Source organism: Nymphalis io, chromosome 30 (assembly GCF_905147045.1).
Source record: "Nymphalis io chromosome 30, ilAglIoxx1.1, whole genome shotgun sequence".
NCBI classification, from domain to species: domain Eukaryota; kingdom Metazoa; phylum Arthropoda; class Insecta; order Lepidoptera; family Nymphalidae; genus Nymphalis; species Nymphalis io.
Window position 1 is genome coordinate 511,311 of NC_065917.1, and position 10,453 is coordinate 521,763.

The window sequence follows — 10,453 nt, forward strand, 5'->3', positions numbered from 1 at the left end:
ACAGACCAAGAGAGATACAACCCAAGCCAAGGTGGAACATCGTACGCCGAGGGCTCCATGGCTAAGGGGGTGCTTAGTCGTTAGTATGCGAACTTTAGAGACAAGGGGACTCTAATTTAATTTACCCTTATCACAGTGAATGCAGGGCTCTGCTGTGATTGACTTTTATGTCCCTAGCTACTCGTGGGAATAATATGATAAATAGGGTTAAAACTAAAAAATATATACAGGCGAACGTGCCATCGTTAGAAGAAGAGTCCACGCAGACTTCTAATTCATCCTCTAAATCTTTATTCCCATCAATACCCTCTTCATCACCAATTTTGTATGCATCTTCACCAAATTCATCATCAACCGGTGCTCAACTGGCGGATGTTGAACAGGAGACAAATTTTGTCAGTGAACCTGTGCCCACCACCAGTGGCGTAAAAAAACGTAAAAAATGGAGTATGGAAATGAATAAGTTCATCCTACGTATCTACCTATATCTTACAAATTTAGAATCAGACACAAATTCATATCTTTCTTCATTACATATAAAATTTATAGATAAATATCCACATATGGAAGTAAGCAGACAGAGAATTGGTGACCAATGTAGAGCTATTATACAAAAGAAATTATTATCACAAGAAACCATTGATCAGATTTACGATGAAGTTAAAACAGAATTGCAAGTAATCCAAACTCAGATACAACAAAACGCCACAAATCTTAAAACATCCCTTAACACACTAACAGGAAAACGTATGAAATGGACAAATGAATGCAATGAAGCAATTATTAGGATTTATTTCAAAATAACACAATTAGAGACTAATAAGACCGCTTATAGAAAACGTTTGTATGAAGAGTTTATAAACTTATACCCAGAGTTTACACACATTACAGAGCAAAGATTAGCGGATCAACGAAGGGCAATAATAAATAATAAATATATTAAACAAGATAGATTAACACTGATTAAACAACAAGTAGCAGATGAATTACATTATACACACACACTAACGGAAGACACAGATAATGAACATTTACAAACAACAGAACAAAGTAATATTACACACTACGATGCATTCAAATCTAATTCAGAAACAAACTCACAAGCTAGGAAAATGCAAAACACTACAGTTACATGCACTGATTCCGTTACATCAACCCCTATCGATGAACAAAACATAGAAAGTATCACCCACGATCATGATATGACTTTAGAAGAAAACACTGAAATAGAGAACACATTCGTTCATGCTCTAGAACATTTTTGTGATACTGAACCAACTAGCAGACCATACATTCCTAAACAAAGGACTTCTAAAATGTTTTCATTAATAATGAAATACATAGATACGATGATACTGACAAAATTTGTAAACACTGATACTGATTTTATCACTCTACAGACAATAATTTACTGTGCAGCATGGACAGCAGCTAAATGTAATGGGGCAAGAATGACATTCTTAACATAAAACAACCATCAAAACAAATCATACAGAAAACCTAGCTGGCAAAGAAGATTAGAAAATAAAATAAGGAAGTTGCGAGTCAATATAGGCAGGTTAACACAATTTATTAGAGGAAATAGAAACCCAAAAGTAGTAGCTGCAGTAGATCTCATAAAGACACAATATCAATCACACGCACAATATGAAAATACAAACACGCATATAGAACACTTCTTAGATACCTTAAAACAAAAACTCAATGCAGCAGCTAGTAGACTTAAGAGATATTTGACGTGTACTGCCCGTAAAATAGAAAACAAAACATTTGCTAACAATGAAAAAATCTTCTATAGAAATTTATTATCTAACTGCAAAGATAATGAGCAAAATCTAGAAATACCTCCCCCTGAAATATTTCGACAATTCTGGGCTAAGACATGGGAAAACCCCATAGAACATAATGAACATGCAGACTGGGTTAACGAAATAACTACACATATTCCAGAGATGGAGTTCTGGGAGTTCCAGAGATGGAGTTTATGAGCCGAGATGGCCCTGTGGTAAGAACGCGTGAATCTTAACCGATGATCGTTGGTTCAAACCCGGGCAAGCACCACTGAATTTTCATGTGCTTAATTTGTGATTATAATTCATCTCGTGCTTTACGGTGAAGGAAAACATCGTGAGGAAACCTGCATGTGTCTAATTTCACTGAAGTTCTGCCACATGTGAATTCTACCAACCCGCATTGGAGCAGCGTGGTGGAATAAGCTCCAAACCTTCTCCTCAAAAAGAGGAGAGGAGGCCTTTAGCCCAGCAGTGGGACAATCACAGGCTGTTACGGTACGGTTACGGTATATTAAACAAGATAGATTAACACTGATTAAACAACAAGTAGCAGATGAATTACATTGTAGCATAATTATATATTTTCATAAATATAAAAATAAATAAATATAAAAAAATATATTGTAAAATAATACACATATTTATTTGTATGTAAAGCGGACACGCAAACATAATTATTAGTAGTTAATAAATAGATCGGCCGCTGCCCGGTCCCATTGTCTCGAACGACTACGTCACAGAGGGGCGGCACTTGCGCCGCGCGGATGGACGATGCACCGGCCGATCGAGTCAGTCAGCTGTACGCTTACACGCTATTAACTCAATTCGAAATTCTAAGTAAATTGTATCCGCCGCGTCCTATTTATATAATTTATAATTTGTAACTGTCTCTGTGTAATTCTGTGCCTCTTCTAAACTCATTCTTCTTCTTCTGACTTTTAGTGTGTGTGTGCTTGTGACTTTCAATAAACTGTCTTTTCTATCTATAAACTCTTTCTCTTCAACTTTTACTCGCTCAACACTCCTTCTTAATTGTACTTAACCCTACAACTGGTGACCCCGAAGAACACAAGCAAGATGAGCGAGCCTAAAGCACGCATCGAAATGGCACCGAACGTTCCGGAACATGCGGGTGAGACCACGTATGAATCATTTCGGGTTGGTGTAAGAATCCCACCATTTTACGCCGAGAAACCAGCTCTTTGGTTCTCCCAGATGGAAGCACAGTTTGCTCTGTCAAATATAAAAACTGACGAGAACAAGTTTTATTATGTAACGGGGAATTTGGACCCTCAATATGCTTGCGAGGTGGAGGACATAATCACCTACCCCCCAAGTAGGTACCACCCACTCAGTAGGTACCACCCACTTTGTAGGTACCACCCACTCATCAGATATTACTGGTGGTAGGGCTTTGTGCAAGCTCGTCTGGGTAGGTACCACCCACTCATCAGATATTCTACCGCAAAACAGCTATACTTGATATTGTTGTGTTCCGGTTTGAAGGGTGAGTGAGCCAGTGTAATTACAGGCACAAGGGACATAAAATCTTAGTTCCCAAGGTTGGTGGCGCATTGGATATGTAAGCGATGGTTGACATTTCTTACAATGCCAATGTCTAAGAGCGTTGGTGACCACTTACCATCAGGTGGCCCATATGCTCGTCCACCTTCCTATTCTAAAAAAAAAAAAAAAAAAATACTAATAAATATGAAAGGCTAAAAAGCGAGTTGATAAAAAGATTATCTGCTTCCAAGGAGAAGAAATTAAAGCAGCTCCTCATGCACGAGGAATTAGGAGACAGGAAACCTTCACAGTTCTACAGGCATCTTACGAACTTAGCTGGACCTGGAGTACCAGAAGACTTCCTGCGCACTATATGGGCAAGTCGACTCCCTCATAATATGCAAGCAATTATTGCTTCTCAATCGAAAAGCACGATGGACGATCTGGCGGAATTAGCTGACCGAATTAGCGACGTGGTCGGACCTCAAATGGCGTCAACATCAGCCGTCACGAGTAATAGCAGTGAAAATACCGAAATTGCAGCCCTGGCTAAACAAGTCGCTAGTTTAACTGAAAAAATAGAAAGGATGTCGAGAGAGCGCGGACGGTCTAGATACCGGAACCGCAGTCGTCATCGCTCGAGTTCTACGCGATCAAAATCTTCATCACACTGCTGGTACCATCAACATTTCGGCGAACGTGCTAAAAAGTGTATACCGCCATGTGACTACCGAGCGTCGGGAAACGCAAAGGGCGATCAGTAATGGCGGCCAGTGATTGCCCGAGTACCGGCCGCTTATTCGTGACCGATCGCAGAACCAAAAACCAATTTTTAGTGGACACCGGTAGCGATCTATGCGTTTTCCCCCGATCAGCCTTATCAGGACGACGTGAAAAAACGAAGTTCGAGTTAAGTGCGGCAAACGGTACACAAATTTATACTTACGGTTTTATTAATTTAAATTTAAACTTAGGGTTACGCCGTGACTTTACTTGGAGATTTATTATTGCGGACGTTACGAAGGCGATAATAGGCGTGGATTTTTTGTCTTATTACAATTTAATTGTTGATTGCAGAAACCAGCGTCTTATCGACAACACAACTACGCTTACGTCCCCGGCTTCGTCTGCCCATTCAGCAGACGTAATATCATCGGTAAAGGTAATCTCTGGTAATTCTGCATACCACGACATACTACGACAGTACCCCGATATTACTCGCCCACCTGGCATACACCGTACACACTCACACAATACGATGCACTTCATTAAAACAACACCTGGACCACCAGTATTTTGTACACCTCGCCGGCTAGCACCAGACAAGCTTAAAATTGCGAAGGCTGAATTTTAAACCATGCTGCAAAGTGGTATCTGTCGTCCTTCCGAATCACCATGGGCATCGCCTTTACACCTAGCGCCAAAGAAAAATGACGGCTGGCGACCTTGTGGCGACTATAGGATGCTCAACGCTCGCACGATTCCAGACAGGTATCCCATCCGTCACATACAGGACTTCACTCACAGCCTCTCCGGCTGTACTGTATTCTCCACAATAGATCTGGAAAAGGCGTACAACCAAATCAGGGTGAATCCAGAGGATATTCCGAAGACCGCTATTACAACGCCGTTCGGACTTTATGAATTTCCATACATGACGTTTGGACTTCGTAACGCCGGACAGACGTTTCAGCGTTTCGTCGACGAAATGCTCAGAGGTCTTGACTTCACATATGCTTTCCTGGACGATTTCCTCGTATTTTCAAAAGACCAACAGACCGACGAGATGCACCTCCACCAGCTCTTCACCAGACTCCGAGAATACGGTATGGTTATAAACAGCTCTAAGTGTATCTTCGGTGTATCCGAGGTCACGTTCTTAGGTCATCGCATCACAGCTCAGGGAACAACACCACTGCCGTCTAAGGTAGATGCCATTAAGGAATTTCCCATTCCAACGACGGTAAGACAATTACGTCGTTTCTTAGGAATGGTGAATTTTTACCGTAGGTTTATTCCCGGCGCAGCGACTTACCAGGCACCTTTAAACGAACTACTATCTAGTTCTGTCAAGGGTTCCAGTCCAGTCAACTTGACAGCACGGGAAGTTGAGGCTTTTGAAAGCTGCAAAAACAGCCTTTGTCAAGCCGCCATGTTAGCACATCCAGACTGCGACGCAAAGCTGGCCCTGGTCACTGATGCATCGGATAGAGCTGTTGGCGCGGTCGTTCAGCAGCTGAAGGAGGGGGCATGGCAGCCTCTTGCATTCTTCTCTCGTAAGTTAAGCCCAGCTCAGATCAAGTATTCGCCTTACGATCGTGAACTGCTTGCCATCTACGAGAGCATCAAATATTTCAGGCACATGTTAGAAGCTCGCGACTTCGTAGTCTACACAGACCACAAACCTCTCACCTTCGCTTTTCATAATCGTAAGAACAATTGTTCTCCTAGGCAGTTTCGCCACCTCGATCTGATAGCTCAATTTACCACCGATATCAGACATATATCTGGTAAAAACAACGTGGTGGCAGATACTTCGTCGCGTATTGAGGAAATCACCCAACCTGTTGACCCTGAGAGAATAGCTTTAGCTCAAAGTTCTGATACTGAGTTATCAGAGCTGTTAAAAGGCAACACATTTCTGCAACTCCAGCAAATAAAAATTCCTGGATCTCGGGATAAGCTGTACTGCGATGTCAGTAGCACCACCCCGAGACCTTTTGTTCCCAGAGACTTACGCAGGCAGGTATACGAAAGTGTACACTGCTTGAGTCATCCTGGTGCCAATGCTACTGCCAAGTTGGTCTCAGAACGCTACGTGTGGCCTGGAGTAAGGAAAGACTGCCGGAGCTGGGTACGCAATTGCCTCGCTTGCCAACGCAGTAAGGTGACCAGGCATGTCTTTGCTCCAGTGGGAAATTTTAAACTGCCACAATTGAGATTCGCGTTTGTCCACATCGATTTGATAGGACCCTTGCCGTTATGTCACGGGTACCGATACTGCCTTACGGCCGTAGACCGCTTTACGCGATGGCCTGAGGCAATCCCTCTAATGGAAATAACCGCAGAAACTGTGGCAAAGGCCTTATTAAGCGGATGGATATCTCGATTTGGTTGTCCCACAGATATAGTTACCGATAGGGGCAGACAATTCGAATCAGCCCTATTTAAAAATTTGTCTGTCTGTGCTGGTTTTCAGCATCGGAGAACCACGGCTTATCACCCAGCGTGCAACGGACTCGTGGAGAGGTTTCACCGGCAGCTCAAGGCTGCAATAACCTGCCACGGTAATGGACCTTGGGTTGAGTCCCTTCCTCTTGTCTTACTGGGAATTCGCAGCGCATACAAGGAAGACATACAAGCCTCACCGGCTGAACTTGTTTACGGCCAACCTCTGCGACTACCTGGTGACTTTCTCGATCCTCGTAGCGAAGAAACGGCAGACATGACGGACTACCTGTCTTGGTTGCGTAGTTTTGTGCGGAACTTGCATCCATCGCCAAGCTCACACCACAGTGGTAAGGTCAAAAGTTTCATTTATAAGGACTTACCCACATCATCTCACGTTTTCCTCAGAGACGACACCACTAAACGATCCCTAACACCAGCATACTCCGGACCTCACTTAGTTATTTCACGTAGCGACAAGGTGTACAAAATCATGGTAAATGGTAAACAGGTTACAGTATCGATAGATCGCTTAAAACCGGCCTACATACTTAGTGATCCAACAAACACACTACCATCCTACACTCTCACACACCATCACAATACACCACCATCCAACGTTCACACTCATCATCACAACACACGAGAGAAACATCAGAGGTTATCTTTTGCCGGTGATAATATTAAGAAAACACACTCGGGCCGCATTGTAAAATTTCCCGACTATTATGCCCGTAACCCGGTCTCTGAAGGGGGGTGATGTAGCATAATTATATATTTTCATAAATATAAAAATAAATAAATATAAAAAAATATATTGTAAAATAATACACATATTTATTTGTATGTAAAGCGGACACGCAAACATAATTATTAGTAGTTAATAAATAGATCGGCCGCTGCCCGGTCCCATTGTCTCGAACGACTACGTCACAGAGGGGCGGCACTTGCGCCGCGCGGATGGACGATGCACCGGCCGATCGAGTCAGTCAGCTGTACGCTTACACGCTATTAACTCAATTCGAAATTCTAAGTAAATTGTATCCGCCGCGTCCTATTTATATAATTTATAATTTGTAACTGTCTCTGTGTAATTCTGTGCCTCTTCTAAACTCATTCATCTTCTTCTGACTTTTAGTCAGAAGAAGCACTTGCAGCACTGAGCGCTTTCTATCGACTGTATCACGGCGAGTGCTCTGAGGAATTATTCTCTCTAATTCCTGCTTCCCCCTTCCTTCTTAAGTCCACGCGAGCTGGTTCTCGATGTCACCGCCTAACTGTGACATCAATTCCATCGCGAACAAAGAAATTTGGCAACTCCTTTCTTTGTCGCACTTCCAAAAAATGGAATTCCTTACCAGCTCACGTATTCCCCTCCTCTTACAACCCGGGTTCCTTCAAACGAGGCGTGAAGAGGCATCTTGCGGGCCGGCAAGGCGAAGGCGGCTAGTGCAGAACGTTTTTCCCGTCTGTACTGACCGTCGTCGCGTTTGGACTCTACTACCACTTACCATCAGGTGGAGTAGAGTCATTTGCCCTCCCGGCGATATAAAAAAAAAAAAAAAAGTGTGTGTGCGTTTGTGACTTTCAATAAACTGTCTTTTCTATCTATAAACTCTTTCTCTTCAACTTTTACTCGCTCAACACTCCTTCTTAATTGTACATAACACTACAACATTATACACACACACTAACGGAAGACACAGTTAATGAACATTTACAAACAACAGAACAAAGTAATATTACACACTACGATGCATTCAAATCTAATTCAGAAACAAACTCACAAGCTAGGAAAATGCAAAACACTACAGTTACATGCACTGATTCCGTTACATCAACCCCTATCGATGAACAAAACATAGAAAGTATCACCCACGATCATGATATGACTTTAGAAGTAAACACTGAAATAGAGAACACATTCGTTCATGCTCTAGAACATTTTTGTGATACTGAACCAACTAGCAGACCATACATTCCTAAACAAAGGACTTCTAAAAAGTTTTCATTAATAATGAAATACATAGATACGATGATACTGACAAAATTTGTAAGCACTGATACTGATTTTATCACTCTACAGAAAATAATTTACTGTGCAGCATGGACAGCAGCTAAATGTAATAGGGCAAGAATGACATTCTTAACGCAAAACAACCACCAAAACAAATCATACAGAAAACCTAGTTGGCAAAGAAGATTAGAAAATAAAATAAGGAAGTTGCGAGCCAATATAGGCAGGTTAACACAATTTATTAGAGGAAATAGAAACCAAAAAGTAGTAGCTGCAGTAGAACTCATAAAGACACAATATCAATCACACGCACAATATGAAAATACAAACACGCATATAGAACACTTCTTAGATACCTTAAAACAGAAACTCAATGCAGCAGCTAGTAGACTTAAGAGATATTTGACGTGTACTGCCCGTAAAATAGAAAACAAAACATTTGCTAACAATGAAAAAATCTTCTATAGAATTTATTATCTAACTGCAAAGATAATGAGCAAAATCTAGAAATACCTCCCCCTGAAATATTTCGACAATTCTGGGCTAAGACATGGGAAAACCCCATAGAACATAACGAACATGCAGACTGGGTTAACGAAATAACTACACATATTCCAGAGATGGAGTTCAACTTCATACCAATAGAAACATTTATAGATGTCATCAAACGAATGCACAATTGGAAATCCCCAGGCTCAGACAATATTCACAACTATTGGTACAAGAAATTTAGTAGCATACACTCATACATACATAAGTACTTAAATACATTCATTCAATCACCACATTTACTACCGAAATATATAACACATGGAATCACATACTTAGTACCTAAAGATAAACATGATACCACAAATCCAGATAAATACCGACCAATAACTTGCTTACAAACCATATATAAAATTTTATCAGCTTGCATAAGTGAAGAAATATACAAACATTTAACTAAACATAATATATTAGCCGAACGGCAAAAGGGGTGTAGAAAAAATAGCCAAGGTTGTAAGGAGCAGCTTACTTTTGATGCAATCATTTTAAGTAGTGCGGTAAAATCAAAATCAGATATCCATACTATGTTTATTGATTATCAAAAAGCCTTTGATTCAGTCCCGCGTAGCTGGTTATTGTATGTCTTAAAATTGTATAAAATAAACCCAACCCTCATATCATTTCTTCAAAATTCTATGCAAAACTGGCAAACTGTATTAAAAATAAAACAATCGTCCATGAAATCTCTAACTACTGAACCAATTCGTATCCAACGAGGAGTTTTTCAAGGAGACGTTCTGAGCCCCCTCTGGTTTTGCTTGGCCTTAAATCCTCTTTCACTCTTGTTAAATAAAACCAATACAGGATTCACACTTTACGGTAATAACACCCAATATAACTTATCACACCTCATGTACATGGACGATATAAAACTTTACTCCACTGACAAAAACACGCTGCTTGAGTTAGCAAGCATTACGGAACAGTTCTCCAAAGATATTCATATGAAATTCGGTGTCGACAAGTGCAAAATTCTGTCAATCTCGAAAGGAAAAATCCTTAATAATAGCTACACACTCGAAACTGGTGAACAAATTGAACCAATGGATGAACAAAGCACATATAAATACCTTGGTTTTAAACAATCTAGGCAAATACTACAAACTACGACAAAACAAGAACTGCTTACAAAATTCTCGCACCGATTAAATCTCGTATTAAAGACACACCTTAACTCTAAAAACACAATAAAAGCTATTAACACATTTGCCATACCCTTACTTACGTACTCTTTCGGAATAATACAATGGTCAAAAAGTGACATAAAAAAATTGCAGCGTACTATAAACACTCACTTCACTAAATATAGGAAACATCATCCAAAATCTTGTATTCAAAGGCTCACACTACCACGCAAAGAAGGAGGAAGGGTATTAATAGACATACACAATTTACACAATAAGCAGATACTCTCACTCAG

At 40.7% G+C, this 10,453-nt stretch overlaps 1 protein-coding gene across 1 annotated transcript; it reads left to right on the plus strand.

Moving 5' to 3' along the window:
• Positions 1-2,870: 2,870 nt before the first annotated feature.
• Positions 2,871-4,063, plus strand: LOC126779827 (uncharacterized). The gene is made up of 2 exons (XM_050503945.1): positions 2,871-2,935; positions 3,535-4,063. Exons 1-2 carry the CDS (start codon positions 2,871-2,873, stop codon positions 4,061-4,063), a joined length of 594 nt encoding a protein of 197 aa, XP_050359902.1.
• Positions 4,064-10,453: the final 6,390 nt, after the last annotated feature.

Excerpts from the sequence above, each read along its gene's own strand:
- LOC126779827 (XM_050503945.1), top strand. The coding sequence starts at position 2,871 with ATGAGCGAGCCTAAAGCACGCATCGAAATGGCACCGAACGTTCCGGAA. Across the intron at positions 2,936-3,534 it reads GAACATGCGGGTGAGACCAC|ATTATCTGCTTCCAAGGAGA; the intron begins GTATGAATCATT and ends GTTGATAAAAAG.